At 36.9% G+C, this 21656-nt stretch overlaps 2 protein-coding genes across 2 annotated transcripts; both read left to right on the forward strand.

Moving 5' to 3' along the window:
• Window positions 1-12405: 12405 nt before the first annotated feature.
• LOC129757435 (uncharacterized) lies at window positions 12406-13139 on the forward strand. Its single transcript, XM_055754659.1, has 2 exons — window positions 12406-12768; window positions 12843-13139. Exons 1-2 carry the CDS (start codon window positions 12510-12512, stop codon window positions 13061-13063), a joined length of 480 nt encoding a protein of 159 aa, XP_055610634.1. The 5' UTR covers window positions 12406-12509; the 3' UTR covers window positions 13064-13139.
• Window positions 13140-19625: 6486 nt separating this feature from the next.
• Window positions 19626-20398, forward strand: LOC129756447 (uncharacterized). The gene is made up of 2 exons (XM_055753324.1): window positions 19626-19996; window positions 20071-20398. Exons 1-2 carry the CDS (start codon window positions 19732-19734, stop codon window positions 20280-20282), a joined length of 477 nt encoding a protein of 158 aa, XP_055609299.1. The 5' UTR covers window positions 19626-19731; the 3' UTR covers window positions 20283-20398.
• The last annotated feature ends 1258 nt before the right edge of the window (window positions 20399-21656 follow it).

The raw sequence follows: 21656 nt of genomic DNA on the forward strand, positions 1-21656 counted from the left end.
TGGGTCATTCCATACCAAGTGACCATGAAAATGCAACGACCCTCTTCGATTTCGCTCAAAATCACTAGGGTGACTTATTATAACGTTAATAAGAAAAATCCAAAGTTTTGGGGGAATCGGACCACCCTCCCTCAAATGGCAACCCCCCCTTTTTTCAAAATTTGGCAATTTTTGCCAAAAAAACTGTTTTTGTTTTTTTAATATCTCAAAAACGGTAGAAGCTACAGATAAGATAAGACCATCCCTATAAAGAATATATTATAAGCTATCAAATAAGTTGATAGAAAATTTTCGGCAGTGTTGCCAAACTAGAAAGTTTTGCATTTTAAAACTTAAATTGCGATTATCTCAAAATGCCCCCACTTTTATTTTTGATTTGATGGCGCCAATGAATTCAGCGTAAAATTTTACACAAGAATCACTTATTCACTCAAAACAATATGAGCCGTTTCGGAGATATCGAGTTTTTAAGATGGGAAGTTCGTGAAATTTCACAGTTACGCCAATACATCTTATAAATACGCCTCCGAAAGGATGGATCTGTTGAACAATTAATGGAACTAATCTATTAGTTTTGGCAGAGCACTACTGTGTACTGGCAAAACCGGTTCTATTATTCATTTACAGTTGCGTTCAAAAAAGAATGAAATCGCGTAAAGCTGCGCACACACTTCCAAATTTGACAAGCTGCCATTTCTCTCTGGGTTGATATTTTTTCATGAAAATTTCACACAATCTAGTTCAATTATCCAACTAACACTCTACAAAATTTGAAGTCCATACAATGACTGCAAACAAAGATATAGCCAGGGTTGCTAGCGATTTTTCGTTTTAAAATTCCAAAGTTTTTCCCGGTTTTCCCCCGGTTTTTTTCCCGGTTAAAAATGATGATTTTCCCGGTATTTATTATACTTGCTTTTTAATATAAAGTCATGGTGAATAAAAAAAAATCAATGTAAAGCCCTCAAATTTTTACCAATTGTTGTCATGATAAATGAATATTTCGATATATTTTTGTATCTAATCGACAGGTTTTCATATATTGGCATCTATTCATTGATTTGCTCAACAATATCAACAATTGTACAAAAACAAGTCCGATTAACTTGATTTTTACTTTTAAGCCATCGTAAAAAATAGATTTGTAAAAAACAAAATGTATAGTTTGTATAGAAATATGTTTAAAATGCATCAAAACATAGTATCAAATCAACTTATTTTATTTTTATTTTTTTTATTCAACTTGTCAACTTGAATAGGGATTTGTTTTACAAAATTTAAAATCATCAGATTGCAGGAAAATATTTTGTTATTTGATAATTGCAATTATATTTTTTTCTGTAAAAACCCAAAGATAATGTTTAAGAAAAAAAAATTCTGATAAAACAACGAATATCTGCAGTAGTGCCCTAGTAGTTTAAAAAGAAACAATTTTATGAAAGATGTAAATAGAACACTGAATCGTTTGACGTCGAAAACTAAACCTGGTTACATATTAAGGACCGCAAAGAAGTCTAGGCCGAAAAATACCGACATTCGACAAACTTGGTATAGTTGAGTTACCAAACGTTTTGTGTTTAGTTTTGTCCAATATAGTTTCATTCATTATAAAATTTATTACAATAGAGTTATGCTTGTAAGTGTAGCACATTTGCGGAGAGCGAGAATATGAGACAGGGCCGTAGGAAGAGCCGACTCATGGGGGGGGTTTAGTGGCTGATTTTTATCAATGATTTTTTATCCAACAATGCACGAATTTTAAGTTCTTTTACATTATTAGTTTTCGTATTGAATTGTAACTTAAGCATATTGGTACTAAACCTAAAAGGTGAGTTAAATTATGAACCCCTTATTAAAAAAATATGGAATTCACATTTATTGATGGACAAAATCTTTGAATTAGTTCAAGAATTTGGTAGATCAAACTTATTTGATTTGAGCATAAAATAATTTTTTTTTAGGAAAGCCTTCAATTTCTATAAAAAAAAAACTTTATCCTCGAATCAAACAAGCCCAATCTTTCAAACTGTTTTGCCAATTCAAAAATTTTAACAATTGATGAAAATAAATCAAATTATCAAAAATAAAAGTAAGATATAAAAAACTCTCGGATCCAATTTTGTTGTTGCCAACTTGACCAAAATCTATGATCTTAGTTTGAAATTTGGCTTTAAAAAAACTGCAATTATAATAATGTTAAACAATACACCGAGAGAATTTAGAATTTTGTGCTAATTTATCAAATGAAGATCAGGTACATGTTTCTTTAACAGCAAATATTTTGCATAAAAAAATCAATTGCATAATGAAAATCCTGTTGATGATTTTTTGTTAATAAAATAAAGATTTTTTTTTCATAGAATTATACTCAAAAAATAAACTCAAATCTACTTTATATTTGTGATTTTCAGCTAAATTGTGTGCGCCGTACAATATAATTTTGGATTAAAAAAATTTAAATATGGAAATTGAATTGACAAGCAAATTTTTAAGTTCATGATCTCTTGAATTCCTCAAAAATTTTATGTTGATTGTTAAATTTATTTTCAAGCTACACTTTTTTTTGTATTTTGAATTTTGAATCTGCATTCTGAATCTGTATTCTGAACCTGAATTCAAAATCTCAATTTTGAATCTGTTTTTTCCGAATTTCTAAACGATTCTAAAATGTACAAATAACACGAATTTCGAATCTTAATTCCAGATCAGAATTTTATGAGCCAAATTTTAGAGCCCTCATTCATGAATCTATAATTTAAATTCTTTAGTTCTGGTTTAATCACAATTCATTATTTCAATTGTTTATTTTTAATCTGTATTGTAAATCTGAATTAAAATATGAATTTCAAATCGTAAATATGAATCTCAGTTTTCAATTTTGGAACGAAATTTTGAAACTTTAAATATTTGAATTTTGAAGTTTAAGAACTTCGAATTTGAATATTAAACAATTTTTTTCTTTTTTTCATATTCGGAAAACTATTATTAAAACATTGAAACATGATTCAAATGTTATATGAAATGCAACCCGAATTTGAACCAGGATTTTAAAGCAGCTTTTCATGTCTAATTCCTCATGATATTCGAGCTGAATCCGAAACTGGATACAGAATCCGAAACACCATAATAACAATTTTGTTTATGGTACCATGAAACCAGAACCTTCAAAATGGGTTTAATTTAATTTTTAATTTAATATTCAGACTCGAATTTCTATGAACGAGTGGGAAAATTTTGAAAAACTGTGGTAGAATTTTGAGCCTGAGATGGGTTTTTGAGGTTTTGGCATTAGTTTTTAGTCTAGATTGTAACTCCTAAAAAACCTTACTCCATTATCGTAATTTGATTATGCATTTAAAATTTTGAGTGTAGAGTAGAATATCTCGCTTGCTTTTTTGAACCCTCATGGGGGGGGGGGGGGGGGGGTTTAACCCCCAAAACCCCCCCCGTTCCTACGGCCATGATATGAGATATCTCATATTTGCTCCCCCGAATCAGTTGAAAAAGTGATTTAAGCTCTGTATGTCGACTAATAAACGAAAATATGCGTTTATGAGGTAAATCTACATTGAGACTGTCAAAAACTACCCTTACATTTAGAAGATAATTTCAAAAGATTTTTAAAATTCCGTGGAAATTTTTCAAACAATGGCAATTTTCCCGGTGAGGTGCCGAAATTCCCGGTTTTTTCCCGGTTTCCCGGTGACGCGATGAAATTCCAAAGTTTTTCCCGGTTTTCCCGGTTTTCCCGGTTCGCTAGCAACCCTGTATAGCTTTTCCAGTAAAAAAAGGAAATTTAGAATTGTTTCACTAAATCTACTGTATCTTCGACAATTTTCATTGAAAAATCTTGAAATTTGGGCCAAAGATGTAAAAATTTTTGATCTAATACCAGGCCAAGTTTGGTCAAAATCGATGAACGTGATCAAAAATGGTGCCGTATAGAAAATGAGGTTCATTATCGTCCATCAGACGATTTCATTCTATTTTGGACGGATGTTTGTATGGAAAATATCGTAATCCATGTATTCTTGTTTTTTCTTTCACAAAATTGAAAATTTTCACATAGAATGTTGTAAATTGATAGGAACTTCATTTCTGTTTTGTCCGTCAAAAAAAAAAAAACTGAGGGATGAATGACTTGAAGAAGTTAAAATCCAACCAAATAAAAAAAAAAAAAATCCTTCCAAATAAAAAAAAAAAATCCTTCCAAAAAAGAATGAAATCGTCTGCTGGGCGATAATGAACCTCATTTTCTATACGGCACCATTTTTGATCACGTTCATCGATTTTGACGAAACTTGGCCTGGTATTAGATCAAAAATTTTTACATCTTTGGCCCAAATTTCAAGATTTTTCAATGAAAATTGTCGAAGATACAGTAGATTTAGTGAAACAATTCTAAATTTCCTTTTTTTACGGGTATAGCTGTATCTTTGTTATCAGTCATGATATAGACTCCAAATTTTGTAGAGTGTTAGTTGGATAGTTGAACTAGATTGTGTGAAATTTTCATGAAAAAATATCAACCGAGTGAGAATTGGCAGCTTGTCAAAGTAGGAAGTGTGTGCGCAGCTTCACGCGATTTCATTCTTTTTTGAACGCAACTGTATGTGGTATCAAATACGAATTTAGTGCTCTACCAAATTTTAGAGATTAGTTCCATTTTTTTTAAAATTTATATTATTTGAAAAATCGAATTTTAATGCTGTGAAAATGTGCATTTTTCGATGAACGAGCCTTCCAAAATTGCCAATAAAATACACTAAATGCTTTCTGTAGGGCTTCAGCAATTTCTAAAACCATTATAATATATGAGACAATTATAGATCGTGGCATGTTACAACTTTGTTTCGAAGACAGCGAACCATTTTATCCAATCTTCAACGTGTCAGGTTTAAAAATCAGTTTTTTCAAGAGATTTTTTTTTTACTTTGACTGTAACTCCAGAGTGATGTGATAGGACTTTTACATATTCAACAAACTGAAGAAGTTTTCTCATCGCAGCAATCAGGTTTTCTCTAGAACACTGGTTGCTATGAAGAATCAATAAAAATTTTCACTATGTTACTTACCCTTACGAAAACCACACGCGTTTCATTTCACTCTGCCCATTAGGTTATGGGCCCAGAGAAAGTAACGATAATCAAGAAGTTTTCAGCAAGTAGTCAAACAGCATGAGCACAACGAGAAGAGTTGCTGCTAGCCAAGGCGGAGGCGGAGATGGTGCACAAGCTCGGAACCAGAACTTTGCCACACAGGGCCACCCAGCAATAGAGCGGCTGGTCGGTCGGGAGAACTGGAGGACCTGGAAGTTCGCAGTCAAGACCTATCTGGAAGTGGAAGATCTCTGGGACGTGGTGCAGCCAACTGCCAATCCGGACGGTTCTTTGCCTGCTGTGGATCCTAGGAAGGATCGAATTGCGAGAGGAAAAATCATTCTTTTTCTCGACCCCGTAAACTACATCCACGTGGAAAACGTGAACACTGCTGCTGAGGTTTGGACGAAACTGGTCAACACATTTGAAGACACCGGTCTGACTCGTCAATGGGCTCTTCTACACAAGCTCATTTCGACGAATTTATCAAGTTGCGGAACCATGGAAGCGTACGTGAATCGGATGATTACCACCGCCAATCAACTTATAGGAATAGGTTTTCCCTTGGACGACAGGTGGATTGGAATGATGTTGCTGGCGGGATTGCCGCTGGAATATCGTCCGATGGTCATGGGCCTTGAGAATTCTGGTATTGCAATAACTGGTGACGTCATAAAGACCAAATTGCTACAGGAGATCGAGATGCCCGAGGTCAATCCCACTCAAGCCTTTGTTTCAAGACGTCCATTCAAGCCGAAGAATCACAACTCCAAGGTATCCCAAAATTCGTCAGGTGCTCCGAATAAAGCGAAAGGACCCCAATGTCGTCGCTGCGAAAAATTCGGGCACATCGCCAAGGATTGTATGGCCAGAGAACCAACCAAGAACAAAGTCGACAGGAAAGGTGATGCATTTTGTGTTGTACTGTCAGCACTGAATACAACCGAGGACAACGAATGGTACTTCGACTCCGGAGCGGTGAAACATCTGACCAAAAACGAAGCCCTTTTGGAAGATATCAAGGAATCGACGGGGAGTATCAACGCTGCCAACAAACAGTCCATGAAGATCGTTGGCGAAGGCACAGCGAAACTTCAACCAACCTGTAACAAATATTCCATAGACGTCAAGAATGTTGAATTGGTTCCAGATTTAGCCGTAAATCTTCTGTCTGTCGGAAGAATCGTGGAACAAGGTCACACTGTCACATTCGACCAGCATGGATGTGAGGTTCGAAATTCCCGAGGCAAGCTGATTGCAGATGGTTGCAGATCCAACGACTTGTTCAAGCTGAATCAAAAGAAGTCGTCTGTCCTGGCGTGTCCAACTCGAGATTCTGTTCGATTGTGGCACAAACGCATGGGACACATGTGCATCAAGAATTTGAAGCTGCTGAAGGATGGTCTCGCGAATGGTATAAAATTCAACGGTCAAGAATGTGGAGATTGCAAGGTGTGTGCTGAAGGCAAACTAACTCGATTGCCGTTTAGCCATGTCGGAACGCGAGCTACTGGTATTCTGGATTTGGTCCACTCCGATATATGTGGTCCGATGGAAGAGGAGTCGTTGGGAGGTCGGCGTTACTATTTGTCCTTCATCGATGACAAAACCCGCAAGATTTTCATCTATTTTTTGCGAACCAAGAGCCAAGAAGAGGTTTTACAAAATTTCAAGGAGTTCAAGAGTATGGCCGAGACTCAAACCGGAAGGAAAATCAAGAAAATGAGAACGGACAACGGCAAAGAATATCGCAACGCAATGTTCGAAACTCACCTGAAGGAATCCGGAATTAAGCATCAAACAAGCGTCGAGTATACCCCCGAGCAGAACGGACTCGCTGAACGAGTCAACCGCACGATAGTCGAGCGCGCCAAATGTATGCTGTTCGAGGCGCATCTTCCGAAACCGTTTTGGGCTGAAGCGGTCGCTGCTGCTGTTTATTTGATAAACAGATCACCCACGAAAGGTATCGACGTTACGCCGGAAGAGGCGTGGACTGGGCGCAAGCCGAACCTGCAACACGTGAGAGTGTTCGGGACTACCGTGATGGCACATGTACCCAAGTGCAAGCGCAAGAAGTGGGACAAGAAGGCGATCGAATGTATTCTCACTGGTTTTGATGAGAATTCGAAGGCGTACCGATTATACGACATCGCAAAGGACGAAATTTTTAAATCCCGAGATGTTTCGTTCATTGCTGAGGGCGAAATCAAACAAGCTCAATCAAGCGTTGCTGAAGGCAGAGGAGCTACTACGTTAGTCAGGTTGGACTTCAATGAATTAGTGCCAATGTCGTCAACATCAGTTCAAGGAGAACCCGAAATCGAAAACGAAGATGAACCTGATGAAGAAACCGAATCGGAAGCAAGTTTTTTCGAGGCAAACGATACTTTGGTCGAAAGTGAGGTTCCTGTCATTCCCACGATGAGGCGAAGCAACAGAGAACGGTTCATTTCTACGAGATATCGCAATTATCAGCTCGATTGCACTGGCCTACCTTCATCAAAGTTCGCTGATGGTTCATCGCCGATGATTGAAACTGGATCGGAATCCGGGCGTATCAGCACTGCGCCCCCCCTCGCCTTCGTCGAATGAACAACCAGGTGACAATGAGGTCCCAACACGGTTGATGCTCTGCGATCGGGGGCGCCTCCCCCAAGGCAAGTATAATTCATTACTTTCCCGTAGTTCAATTACTGGTTCCGCTGTTTCACAGTTCCTGCCGGATGATCCCTTGTCACATCAAGAAGCGTTGGCCCGTGACGATGCCGAAAGCTGGAAAAGGGCGATGCAGGAGGAGCATGATGCTCTTATCTCGAACGGTACATGGGAGCTTTGTGACCTGCCCGCAGGACGAAATGCAATCAAATGCAAATGGGTGTACCGAACCAAGCTGAACGGTGATGGCAAAATCGATCGACACAAAGCCAGGCTCGTCGTCAAAGGATATTCGCAGCGAAAGGGGGTAGATTACCAGGAAACCTACTCTCCAGTTGTCCGGTATGGTTCGCTACGTTATCTTTTCGCACTCGCTGCACGCTGGGACATGAAGGTCGATCAAATGGATGCCATTACTGCGTTCCTTCAAGGAGATTTGATGGAGGAAATTTATATGGAGCAACCACCATGCTTCATCGACGAGAACAACAGATCCAAGGTATGTCGTCTCAAGAAAGCTCTCTATGGACTCAAACAGTCAAGCAGAGTCTGGAACAAGAAGCTTGATGTCGCTTTCAAGAAGTTCGGCCTCCAATGCGCCGATTACGATCCGTGCGTGTACATCAAGGTTTCCGGAAACAAACGATTATTTGTAGCTGTTTACGTTGACGACTTACTCATCTTTAGCAACTGCGATCTGTGGAAAAAGGAGATAAAAAGAAAGCTGAATCAAGAATTCAAAATGAAGGATTTGGGTCCCGCCAAGCATGTTCTGGGAATCCGAATCACCCGGAGCACAAATCAAATTGCTCTGGACCAGGAACAATACGTCGACGGATTGCTAAATCATTTCAACATGGCCAATTCCAAGCCGGTCAGTACTCCGATGAACTCGACGGTGAGGTTGTCTCGTGAAAGTTGCCCAACGAGTGCTGAGGAAGCTGAGAGGATGAAATCTGTTCCGTACCAGGAGGCGATAGGTTCGTTGATGTATCTGGCTCAATCAACTCGACCAGATATTTGCTACGCGGTCAACATCTTAAGTCGTTTCAATTCAAATCCTGGAGAACGACACTGGGCTGCAGTGAAACACTTGTTTCGATATTTACGAGGAACATCCAAAATGCGATTGACGTACACGAGGACAGGCAAACCAGACATCGATGGATTTGCGGATGCTGATTGGGCCGCCGATCAAGAGGATCGCAAATCAATAACTGGATATGTCTTTACCGCGCAAGGAGGAGCTATTTCCTGGAGCAGCAAGCGTCAGCAAACCGTTGCTTTATCCACATGTGAGGCCGAATACATGTCTTTGTCAGCTGCGGTGCAAGAGGCTCTATGGTGGCGACGACTGCGTGGAAGAATTGAGGAGGAGAAGGCTGTTATAATCCATTGCGACAACCAAAGCGCTATTTTCGTTGCCCAGAATGGTGGATATCATGCAAGGACCAAACACATTGATATCCGTCATCATTTCATCAGGGATGCATTGGAGAAAGGCGAAGTTACTGTGGACTACATCTGTACGGAAAAGCAAACTGCTGATGGACTGACCAAGCCACTAAATCGAGAGAAGATACATTTCTTTCAAAGTGCTCTCGGTCTACAGCATCCAGAAGTTTGAGGAGGAGTGAAGAAGTTTTCTCATCGCAGCAATCAGGTTTTCTCTAGAACACTGGTTGCTATGAAGAATCAATAAAAATTTTCACTATGTTACTTACCCTTACGAAAACCACACGCGTTTCATTTCACTCTGCCCATTACAAACTTATGTATTTTGATCAGATAAACAACTTTGTCGAAGACATCAAAGCTCTAATTTGAAAAATAAAAAAGATAGCATTTTTATCTCGATATCGGTGGACCCCTCGGAAAAAATTTTGATGCAAGAATATGCTCCATATAAAATTGAACAATGTTGCTCAAGACATCAAACGTATATCTCTTCATCCCTGGGCGCTATTAATTTCGTACAGCTAGATTGATGTTCTGCACCACTGTGCAATGATAGCTAAGACTATGTAAACAAAGCTACCAGGGGTCGTTCAATACTGTTTCGTGTGCAACGAAATAATTACTGTTGAGGTAATATAGCAGTTCCATTGCCGGACCATGTAGTATATGCGAAAGCAGATCCATCCTTTCGGAGGCGTATTTATAAGATGTATTGGCGTAACTGTGAAATTTCACGAACTTCCCATCTTAAAAACTTGATATCTCCAAAACGGCTCATATTGTTTTGAGTGAATAAGTAATTCTTATGTAAAATTTTACGCTGAATCCATTGGCGCCATCAAATCAAAAATAAAAGTGGGGGCATTTTGAGATAATCGCAATTTAAATTTTAAAATGCAAAACTTTCTAGTTTGGCAACACTGCCGAAAATTTTCTATCAACTTGTTTGATAGCTTATAATATATTCTTTATAGGGATGGTCTTATCTTATCTGTAGCTTCTACCGTTTTTGAGATATTAAAAAAACAAAAACAGTTTTTTTGGCAAAAATTGCCAAATTTTGAAAAAAGGGGGGGTTGCCATTTGAGGGAGGGTGGTCCGATTCCCCCAAAACTTTGGATTTTTCTTATTAACGTTATAATAAGTCACCCTAGTGATTTTGAGCGAAATCGAAGAGGGTCGTTCATTTTCATGGTCACTTGGTATGGAATGACCCATATATAAAATAAGATCTGGATTCATTTCAAAGATTTTTTTTTTTGAAAAATCCAGATTTTAATTTTGAAAACTTTCATCACAGGATTAAAATTATGAATCATCAAATAATAACTGATAATTTTTTAACTTGTTTTTCATCCTCAGGTTAAAAATTCAGCTGGAATTTTCTTTAAACAATGTTTACATAAATTGCAGATTCTTCAAAATCAAAGATTCTAGCTAAAATCTTAAATTTTAATCGAGCCTACAAGAGTAGAAAATAAACCTTATTTGAATAGTAAACCTATTTTTTTACTTTTACTTTTGAATATTTGATACATTTTCACCCATGCTTAAGTTTTTTTTTATTATAGTCGTTTTAACATATCTGTACCAACACGTGAAAAGGATGTATCTCCAAAAGTAAACAAAAACCATTTTCAGTACCTCTTGATAGGCCAACATTTGCACTACTTAACGGTAAAACCCTTTTCAGAAAATGTTATTCCGTTGCATTAAAAACTCAATTTGAGTAAAGGATCTATAAACATTTTATAGACGGCTCAGGCACGGACATCGGCTCAGGAAGCCATGCTTAAAATGGTTATGCTTGTAGTTCTAAAGAATAACCTTGCTTATTTAAATGCGTAAAACAATTTTTTTTTCTAAATGAAGCGTCCAAAATTTTTTTTTGTTTCGATTATATGCGTTCCTACATCATTGTGTCACTCGTGACTTCTATCAACGATGCAGTTGGCGAACCAGTCATTGAAAAACTTATCTGGAACAACTCTGTTCGATGTTTACTCTTGAACTCAAACTCATGGACATCAGCTCAGAGGGCAACTGTTTAAGTTCCTATATTTTTAAAGCTTCATGGAAAAGAATGGAATCTCCTAGGAATTATTTTCAAAAATAAATAAATTTTAAATGCAAAATAACTTTAACTTGAATTTGTACTTTGTACATATACATTTTCTCACTTCTGTATGCGTTGTTCAAGCAAAAATGTTATAGGAAAAAAATGGCATCAAACCCCCCCCCCCCCCCCCCCCCTCCCATGAGCCGGTTCTTCCTACGGCCCTGACGAAAAAACTTGAAAATTTAGATAATTTAAATTTCATTTATTTTTGCAAGGTGTGGCAAAGCACACCGAAGAATGAATGAGATTGATCAAGAAAAAGAGTTTATTAATAAAAATTAGTTTGATAATAATTTTTCCACTTTATTTGTTTCTTAAATATTTTCAAGTATTTAAATTTTTTTCGTCCATGAAGCTTGCCTTTCAGATTCTCCTTAGTTTTTATTTTTTTCGAATGGAAGGGTTCCAAAATTTGTATTGCTTTTTCTGGCAGCAAAAACAACAAAAAAAAAGTGATGTGAGGTATAAAAACTTAAGAATTTGAAATTTTCATACAAAGCTTTCAGCGGTCTAGTGTGCACTATGCACTATTTGGTCCAATAAATAATTCAATAGCGTAATTGAAAGATTCCATTGATTTCAACTACAGCCAAACTATTAGACTAACTACGTATCTGCAAAAGGCTGCGCACTACGGATTGCGCCCACTTCGGATCACTCAAGATTGACACACGTTGCCGCCGATATTCACTGCAAATAAAACTTATAGATAAACATATCTGGTCTACAATGTCTGCTCTGGTCTATAATGGTTTGCAGTCTACAATGTAACGGGCGGATGTATGGCGTCACACATTGGTTTAAGATAACTGACTATTGCGAATCTTGGAAAGTATATATCAAAAAATTACATAAATTACATAATTACATAAAATAAAAATTAAATTTGATTTCAAATTCCGATTATATTTTCTGATATTATGAATAAAATTATTTTTTTTATGAAAAGAAGAATAAAAAATTGGCGTTTTAACCCACCGTTCACTATTTGAAGTAGAAATATATTTCCGCTTAAACCAACACATGACGATATTTTTAATAGAAGGAGCATGCGCATTCCCACCTTCTGATAGTTTGATCATTAGTTATTGAGCCGTGCATTCAGCACTACATTCAAGCGGTGAAAGTTTCCAGTGTTTCGATCGAGAAGAAGTGAAACTTGAACACTGTTAATCATGCCTAGCTTGCCGATACCGATTCTATTGGTGATCCTCGCAATGATTTTCAGCCGATGTCCAGCCGTGGTGGCTCTAGAGTGTTACCAGTGCTTCGGAGTGCGCGATTGTAACGGATCGGAAGCCAACACAACTCTTACCTGCAATGATGAAAACGCGCATTCGACATTCCAAGTGCTCAGCAAATTCTACCCGGAAATGCAAGAAAACCAGCTGGCCATCGGATATCGATGCGTTTCGGTTCGAGTCAGCTCCATTTGTAAGAACATCCCACAACTATTATTGTCCATGTGGTGTTAAAATGTGGCGTACTGTTTTCCAATTTCGTTCTAGCCGGTTCCGAAGAGCTGTACACGGTGAAGGGTTGTATGAAAGAAATGGAGGGATTTTGCAAGCAAAAAACGATCGATTTCAACGGGATGTATCGATGCTGGAGCTGCAACACGAACCTGTGCAACGGTGGCTCCAGAGTGTACTCTCTCCTGGGTAGCGGTACGAGTTTGGTCGCTCTCGTGTGTGGCTGGTTGGCGGTACAGCTGATGAAATCTAGTTGAGGTTTAATTTGTTTTCGGTAGAATGGTGTTAAGAACGGAACGAATAGACGTCAAATATAACAAATGAAAATTGAACCATCAACCATTCCCGCTATTTCCCCAGTTTTGAGCTTGAGCTTAGATAAATCGTACATTTCAGTAGTTGCTACTCCGTGATTGACAAGAACCATCAAAATTGTACATAGATCCAAATAAATGGGGCTTGGGCTTAGCCTACCATTTTCCTCGTACACGTTTCGAAAGTTCCTTATCTTATATGGTCAATAACGGCGCCGGCCACGTCTTTACGGTTCATCGGGGAAAGGGAAGGATTGTTAGTTCGACTTCCGTTGCTACTAGAGACCGAATACACCTCTAAATCTCCACGGTCATCACAGGAAGGGTGGTTTGTTAGTAGGGAAGGTGAATAAGATCTGGATTCCCTTTGGGAAGGGATGTGATCAAAGCAAAGTTAAATATTTAACCCTTTAATGCATAGTGTTGTTTTAAAACAACACTAATCAAAATCCAAATATCTCGAAAACGCGTGGAAATTTTTGAGTGATGTATTCACAAAAAATATTTTAGAGATTAGAAAAAATCAGTCCATGGTATTTTTATTGCGATATTGTACTGTATGTGTGAGATATCGAACAAAGTATGCGGAAAAATTGCAAAAATCAAAATTATTTATTTTTTTGAAAAATGTAGTTTTTGGAAAATTGTTGTTTTTTCTTCAGATTTGCAAATTCTAACAAATTTTTTAATCTCAATCAATCAGAAACCCCTTTCTGCACCCAATTATCAAGTTTTGGAAGAAATTGGCAAAATCGTATTGTAATTAATTAAGAATTTCAAAAATTATTTTTCAACTTTGATTGGCCATAACTTTTAAAATACTCAAAATAACGACTTCAAACCTGTTGTGTTGTGTTATTCGAATTAAAATGTTATTATTTCAATGAACCAATAGCGGATATTCTCATTTAAAAAAAGTCATGCATTAAAGGGTTAATGATCGTCGCGTCGCACACTATCGAGTACATCGCGTTTTTATTTAGAGCAAATACGTCCTAACGTGGCATTGTCATACACGTACAATAGATTTAGCACCGGTGCAACTCACCGAAGATTATCGCGCGCTTAAAGCTAGAAGGGCAAAAACGTCCTAACGTGTCAACGATGCAGTTGGCGGACAGTCATTGAAAAACTTATCCGGTTTGTCAAAATTTAAAAAAAAATACAAAAATTATCATTTCATAAAAGAAAATTTGCAAAAATTTGAAGAAGTGAATAAAGTGTAAAAAACATTTAAAATCCTATTAAAACAGGGCCATGAGAAGAATCGCCTCATGGAGGAGGTTTTGGTGACTGGTTTATTCTTGCTATGAATTTTTTTTTTGTTAAAACAAACCAAGCATGAAAAACAAATGCTCACTACTTGATTATTCATTTTTAACTTCCTTTACATTATTTTTTTTTAAACATATCGTAAAATCTTCACATTTCGCGATGAATTTGTATAAATAAGTCTTAAGAAACAAAATAGGGACTTCATAAATCGATTTTCAAAACCTTTGAACTTTCTCAAGATTCTGATAGATTGCGTTTATTTGATACTAGCTGACCCGGTGTGCTTTGCTACACTTTCCAAAAATAAATGTCATTTGTAAAAATTTATTCAAATTTAGATTTTTGTAAGCATTTCTGTAAATCAAACCTCATCATAGTTCAGAACCAACAACTTTGATATGAGAGTTGCAACTGGAGTTCCCAATTGCAATTCAAAGATGGTATATATTATTCACTGAAACTTGATCTCTAAATTTGTTTTTCAAGATCTGAACTTTGTACTCTGTTTATAAAGCTTCATAATGACTTAAATAATGTCAAAATTTATGGATGTTCTACCTTTTCCCAAAGTGGGAAGTAACGAACTTCCATAAAAACATTCGTCACATCTATTTTTTAGTTATGCCAAATATCCGTACGCAAAAAACCCTCTTTTAAAATATGGTCCCTTCTTTGAAAAGCTCTTTATCTTAAACTTACATGCGAGCTCCCCCATCTTTTCCAATTTTGTCCCCCACTGCTTAAAGAAGGCAGATTTACCTGGCTTTAGTTTACATAAATTTCTAATTGAAAGAAAAAGATTCGCATATTGGAATTTATTGCACTTTGTACTTTATGGAAATAGAATTTTGAAAACCGATCAATAGCGTGAATCGGGACAGTTTTTTGAGTATATTCCTAAAATTCTGTATTATGAGCACTTCCAGCCTCTGATTAGCTTTAGATGGTGTATTTTTTGGAGTTAAAAAAAATAAGCTATCGAAATTTGAAAAAAAAAAACGATGAAAAGGATTTTTAATAAACATTTTCAAACAGCTTTCTTCACCATCCTCGCCCTTCGAAGCAGTTTGAATATCTATCCTTTTTGCGTCAAAATTATGTTGAAAAAATGTTTCGCCATATTCCAAACTCGTGGACATGAGACATTATAGCTTTAAGTTTTCCCAAACAACACTTATCATGGTATGAAAATTATCGATTTTATACAATGCAAATTCTTTTTTTTTTTTTAATAAATTTATTAAAGAAAAAAAGTCAGTTGCATCACTTAATAATTTCTCCGCGTTTTTTATTTCATCTTTGAAAGTCAAATATTCAAAAATGTTGGCAAAAACAAATTTCTTAGCTAATATTTGTCCCGTATATTGGGGCAAGTGTAAATGCAAAGCTTATTTTCAGATGCGTCAGAGTAATGGCTTCAAAATGGATTTAATACGTATATCTGTTTGTTTGTTTTATCAAGTTTCATTGATATATCTGCAGTATTCCAGCAGTATAAATTTATTTATTTTTTATTTCATTAACGAATGTTGTTCAAAGCAAATGACCTTCATTAACAAGACATTTAAGAATTTTAAATCCGCTTCAGTTTCAATATTCGGAATACCCCTCCTGGTGTTTCCAACATATTAAATCATTTTGAAGATGAATTTCTTAAAAGTTCGACGTTTGCCCTTGCCCCACACCGTGTAAGTTGACAGGAGGGAATATTGCTTAGAACACTTTTAAAGTATACTAAAAATTTCAAAAAGGATCAAAAGTCTCTTTTATGCAGCCATGTAACACAAAAACACTTTTCATGTTAAGTACAAACTTAAATTGATATGTAAGCAAAAAGTGCGATTTTTTTTTTCAGAATTATTTAAAATAAAAAGCTCCCATTTTCATTTCTAAATTCGTTTCAGTTGTGTATTTGGGCCGAAGTAACAATTTTTAGAAGAATTTTTTTTTTTTTTTTATGAAACAGAGAAAAGTTGAACGTTGGAACATGCTCAAGTGTTCCTTGAATGAAAATTCTTTCGGAAAATAAATTCCCTCACTTTTGGTCAATAAAAATCAGTTAATTTCACTGATACCTTTCACTTATGAACACGTAAGTCCTATCTAATCTAATTTAAAGAAAAGGCTCTTGATCAGTTCATGTGTTGGATCAGATTTTTTTTATCTTCTTTTTCAGTTAAGTACATTTTTACATGTTCAACAAAATGTTTCCGATCTACCTCTGTAGAAAACATCTTATTCATATTTCAGTTATCAATACGATTCAAAAATAACCTTGTAGGAAAGATGGGTAAAAAAATTGTATATAAATTCTTTACTTTCAGTTTTTTTTTCAATTATCCGGAAAGTGTCATACCATTATTTCATTAGAATCAGAACTAAATGTATATTTTTTAGACAACAAATGCTATATGGACAACAAATATGGAAGTATTTTTGCAAATCTTTCAATTGGTTTTGATTCGATTGATAAAATACCAATCCGTGTCCAATCTAGGCGTCATTTATTTCCACGTGCTGTGTACAATTAAGCAAGAAAAACACATCTAGGTTGCATATCGCCCCCACGTGCATAAGAAATATAGGTACTTGGTTAAAAAACAGGCGCCTAATTGTTAAATTTTTCCAGCGATCAATGAACAGTATGCTTTGGTTACTATCCACTTGTGACGACGTTTACTTGACCATAGAGACGAAAAACAAACACCTCAAAAAAAAAAGAAAATCTCTTAAAATGTATGCCAATTTAAAATTTTTGCAAAAAAAAGTATATGTTTTATTCGATCGGCAAAATGTCAATCTGGGTCATATCTAGGCGTGATTCATAATCATGTGCTGTACAAATGAGCTAGGAACCAAGTAGAAAAAAATCACATCAAGGCTTCATATCGCCAAAAGGTGCATTGAAAATATGCTTGGTTGAGAAATATGCGCCAAAATATTCCCATTGATCAGTATGCTATGCCATGGATACTATTCTCTCGCGACGTTGGCTCGCGACCGACGCCTCTACCATGGAGACGAAAAACAAACCGCCCAAAGGAAAACAAATCTCGAGAAAATGGATGTCATGACTTTGATTTGTTTCGAAACACTACAAATTTTGTATGGGAGCCCCCCCTCCTTTGAGTCGAATGGGGTTTTAACTATTATAGAAACCATCACCGGCCCCAAAAACCCTCAGATGCCAATTTTGACGATGATCGGTTCAGTAGTTTCCGAGTCTATATAGGGAACAGACAGACAGACAAACATTTATTTATATATATATAGATGAGCATATTTAAAATATGCTTTTTGAAGAAATTAAAAAAAAACTTATTCCATGCTCAAATGAAATTAGTTCAATCTACCAAACTTACGAGTAAATTTAAAAATTTTAACCATCGATGAATTAAATCATATTTTCAAAATCAAGTTTCAGATTTTAGTTGGAAACTTGGCTCTTCAAAAATCTGTAGTTTTACCTCGCCAATGGCTGTTACTCCGTGATTGATCGAGGCCCCAGTTTTGTGCAAGGGCCAGAAAAATTGTGCTTGGGACTAGCAGTTCATTCACAATGGTAAATGGTGCAATCAAGTTTTCCTACACCTTCTGTGCTCCTAGATTTTCCCTAAGCAAACTCATAATTTCTATCTTTGAGGCAGTGATAAGAAGTTTAATAGTAATGTAAAAAATGTGTTTAAATTTTCTTTAACTAACTTGTTTTTCTAATCAATACTGATGTTATGAAATCGCTTGGTACATCTTTGTACCTGAAAATGATCACATTTTCATATGTGATGAAAGAAATTAGAGAAACATGAACTATCAAAGAACGAAAGAACATAAGCCGTAAATATCATGAAAATTTCGAAAAAGATACAACGGCTCACCGACAGGACTTGAACCTGCAATCTCCGCTTCGGTACAACGGCGCGTTAGCCAATTCCACCACGGTGAACGTGATGGAACCGGCGAACACGAGCAATCGAGCTCTGCCGATCAACTGCTGGACCTTCTATCGAAACACCATGTATATCCCGCATGTGATCTTTCCCTCTATTGATCTCTCTTGTTTCTCTAACCCCACCCATCGACTCGGGATTTTAGCCGAGCGAGCACATGGTCGATTGCTTCGGGTTTGTCATCTGACCGTAAGTTGCGGCAAACCCGAAGCAATCGACCATGTGCTCGCTCGGCTAAAATCCCGAGTCGATGGGTGGGGTTAGAGAAACAAGAGAGATCAATAGAGGGAAAGATCACATGCGGGATATACATGGTGTTTCGATAGAAGGTCCAGCAGTTGATCGGCAGAGCTCGATTGCTCGTGTTCGCCGGTTCCATCACGTTCACCGTGGTGGAATTGGCTAACGCGCCGTTGTACCGAAGCGGAGATTGCAGGTTCAAGTCCTGTCGGTGAGCCGTTGTATCTTTTTCGAAATTTTCATGATATTTACGGCTTATGTTCTTTCGTTCTTTGATAGTTCATGTTTCTCTAATTTCTTTCATCACATATGAAAATTGTTTTTCTAATTCTTGTTCCTAATACACTTAATGTGTTTTCAAAAACGACCCTTTAGAGTAAAGATATTTTTATCATACTTTGAAGAATATTTATCAGGAGATATTGTTGAAAATGATAGCCCCCCATGCTCTAGATCTCATAAGAGAGTTGTTTTTGTCTGGGTTTTCATAGTACGTCCAGAAAGCAATGATCAGAAATTATATATTTCACGAGTTATTGGGGGTCCCAGGTGATTTTTTCAATTTGGAATGGGATTTGCAAATGAGTCATAAGGTAGATTAGAATTAAGACACATGACTAGTATTCGTTATGCAACTTAAAGTTTCGTTCATGCAACCACGTTAGAAATGCATTTTTATCAATATGTTATGTAGTAGAGGCGGATTGCGAAAATGCTGGGAAAAGACGAGAATGAGGTTTGCAGAGAGGTGCCTGACTGTAATCCAGATGGGAATCAAAGAAGCGAAAGGTTCAGTCTAGCCCCTGAAAAACTAACATTTGACGAGAACCTTGGCTGGCAGCAAGTGAGAATGCTGGCTCTTGATCGCCAGCAGTGGAGATTCATCTTCATTCATTGATCCGTATATTTTTCAGATTTCAGATCAATGTTCAGTACATTTCTCTATCCGAACCATTTACGGGTCCTCCATAGCGTAGCGCAATTTACGGGCAATAGAATTGCCATCCACCAACTTACAACCTTTTGTTGCTGTTGCATTAATTATCATAAACTAGTTTGATCGGAGATCAGTATTGATTGAGCAAGTCACGGCGACACATCTTGAGATTAACAGGAGAGGAAACTAAAGGGTTGATTGGCGCCTTCGAAATGTTACATTCATCGGCAAGAAGTTGGACCATTCTGTCACTGTTAATCGTCGTTACTTGGTGTGGCAGCTGCTGGAGTCTGGAATGTTACCAATGCGGCGGGCCACGGGGCTGTTCCGGTTTCGAGTCACACGCCTTTGTAACGTGCGATGCGGTCAATTCGGCGAAAACCTTCCAGCGATTGCGACCACTTTTTCCGGAAATGAGTTCCGATTCGCTATCGAGCAGCGAATTTCGATGCGTTTCTGTACGGGTTAGACCACTAGGTGAATTTAGTTGTTTTTGTGACATCTCATGTAGCAACCAATTTAATCACCCGATTCTACTTATTATCCAACAGGCAGCTATCAAGATCTGTTCAATGTGAGGGGTTGCATACGTGACCTGGAAGGGCTTTGCGCGCAGAAAACGGCAGATGTCAGCGGGGAACGTTGGTGCACGAGCTGTGACACGGATCGTTGCAACAACAGTGCTGGCGGTTCCCGGTTGTTGTCCTTTTTCGGTGTCGGAATCAGTTTATTGACGCTGGTGGGTGGATGGCTGTTGATGTAAATCGGAACGCTTCAGTCGGATTCGAAACAAACAACTAGCGGAGCGCCGCCGAGTGATCGATGTGGTGCTTTAATAGCGTTGAACTATAATTACATGACAGTGATGTGATAAAATAACGGTATAATGAAATGCAAATCACATAGTTCGAAGGCAAAGGGTCTGGATTTTATTCCACAACGATGTCCCAGATGAGGTGAAGCGAAGATTCAAACTATTATTCCCGATATATTTATAATATTCAGAGTTTTCAATCTTTTAGCGTCCCACCATGATACTCCTCCACACCAAAAAGCTCATTTGAGCATCCTGTTAATTAACATAAAAAACAACAAACAAACAAAAAATTTAAACTAAAACCCGAAAAACTTTCAATCGTGCCGAGCACTGAAAAGTAGTACAGTTTGTTTACTAAATTACCCCAAAATGTACAAACTACTTATTTATTTATTTAAAAGAATGAAAAAAATTTCATTAAACGCCATCATTTTTTACTGCTAATAAAAAAAACCTTTAAAAAAACACTGGTATTTTTTTTAAACCTATGTTGATATCGGCTAAGGTTTACTTTGGAGTACGTAGAGCGTGAAAAGAAAAATCGTGATTATTACGAAGCTCTGAAACTTGAGAAAACACAAGTAAGAACTAAGAACAAAGGCCTGAAACCTGAGACATGGGACTCAAGATCTGAGATACGAGACCATTGAAATGACGAATGCAGGGTAGCCAGCAAATTTCCTATTCAAATTCCGGTTTTTTATCGGTTTTCTCGATCGAGATTTTATGATCTTCCCAGTTTCAAAATACACAATCGAATATGGTTATCAGGGTTTTTTTTTTCAACCAGAATAGCATTTCTTTAAATGTTAAACGTAAAAGTGAAATTGTTTGTTATACTTCAAATTCAAAGGTTATTCAGATAACGATGATCGAAAATAATTTAGGCCTTTAAGATCAAAGTAATAACAAATCATCAATTTTGAATATATAAAGGGTGTCCACGGTGAAATTGCCACACTATGAAATTACTCTAACTTTTTAACCGTTGGGTAGAATTTAATGAAAATTTTGGTAGATTTAGTTCATAGTGCATTGTTTACATCCTGCAAGCTTTTAAGTCCTGTGACCAAAGCTTGCGAAAATTGAGTTTTACTGTAAACCCTTTTAAGAATAAGAGAAAAAATCATTTGATCACATAGTAAATAGAATAATGGACATATGGTCGATGCTACCAGTCCAGCGAGTTTTCTCTCGAAGAAACTCAAGTGTGGAAAACCAGTAAAACCACAAACAGAGAAGAAGAAGCGAAAATTTAGTCGAAAGAACAGCGTTCGAAGAACGATTGACTACCGATCGAAAGCCCAGAAGTAAAGGAAA

The sequence above is a fragment of the Uranotaenia lowii genome, chromosome 3 (assembly GCF_029784155.1).
Source record: "Uranotaenia lowii strain MFRU-FL chromosome 3, ASM2978415v1, whole genome shotgun sequence".
NCBI classification, from domain to species: Eukaryota; Metazoa; Arthropoda; class Insecta; order Diptera; family Culicidae; genus Uranotaenia; species Uranotaenia lowii.

Coding starts and splice junctions, on each gene's coding strand:
- LOC129757435 (XM_055754659.1), top strand. CDS start 12,510: ATGCCTAGCTTGCCGATACCGATTCTATTGGTGATCCTCGCAATGATT. Junction 12,769..12,842: donor GGTTCGAGTCAGCTCCATTT/GTAAGAACATCC, acceptor ATTTCGTTCTAG/CCGGTTCCGAAGAGCTGTAC.
- LOC129756447 (XM_055753324.1), top strand. CDS start 19,732: ATGTTACATTCATCGGCAAGAAGTTGGACCATTCTGTCACTGTTAATC. Junction 19,997..20,070: donor TGTACGGGTTAGACCACTAG/GTGAATTTAGTT, acceptor ATTATCCAACAG/GCAGCTATCAAGATCTGTTC.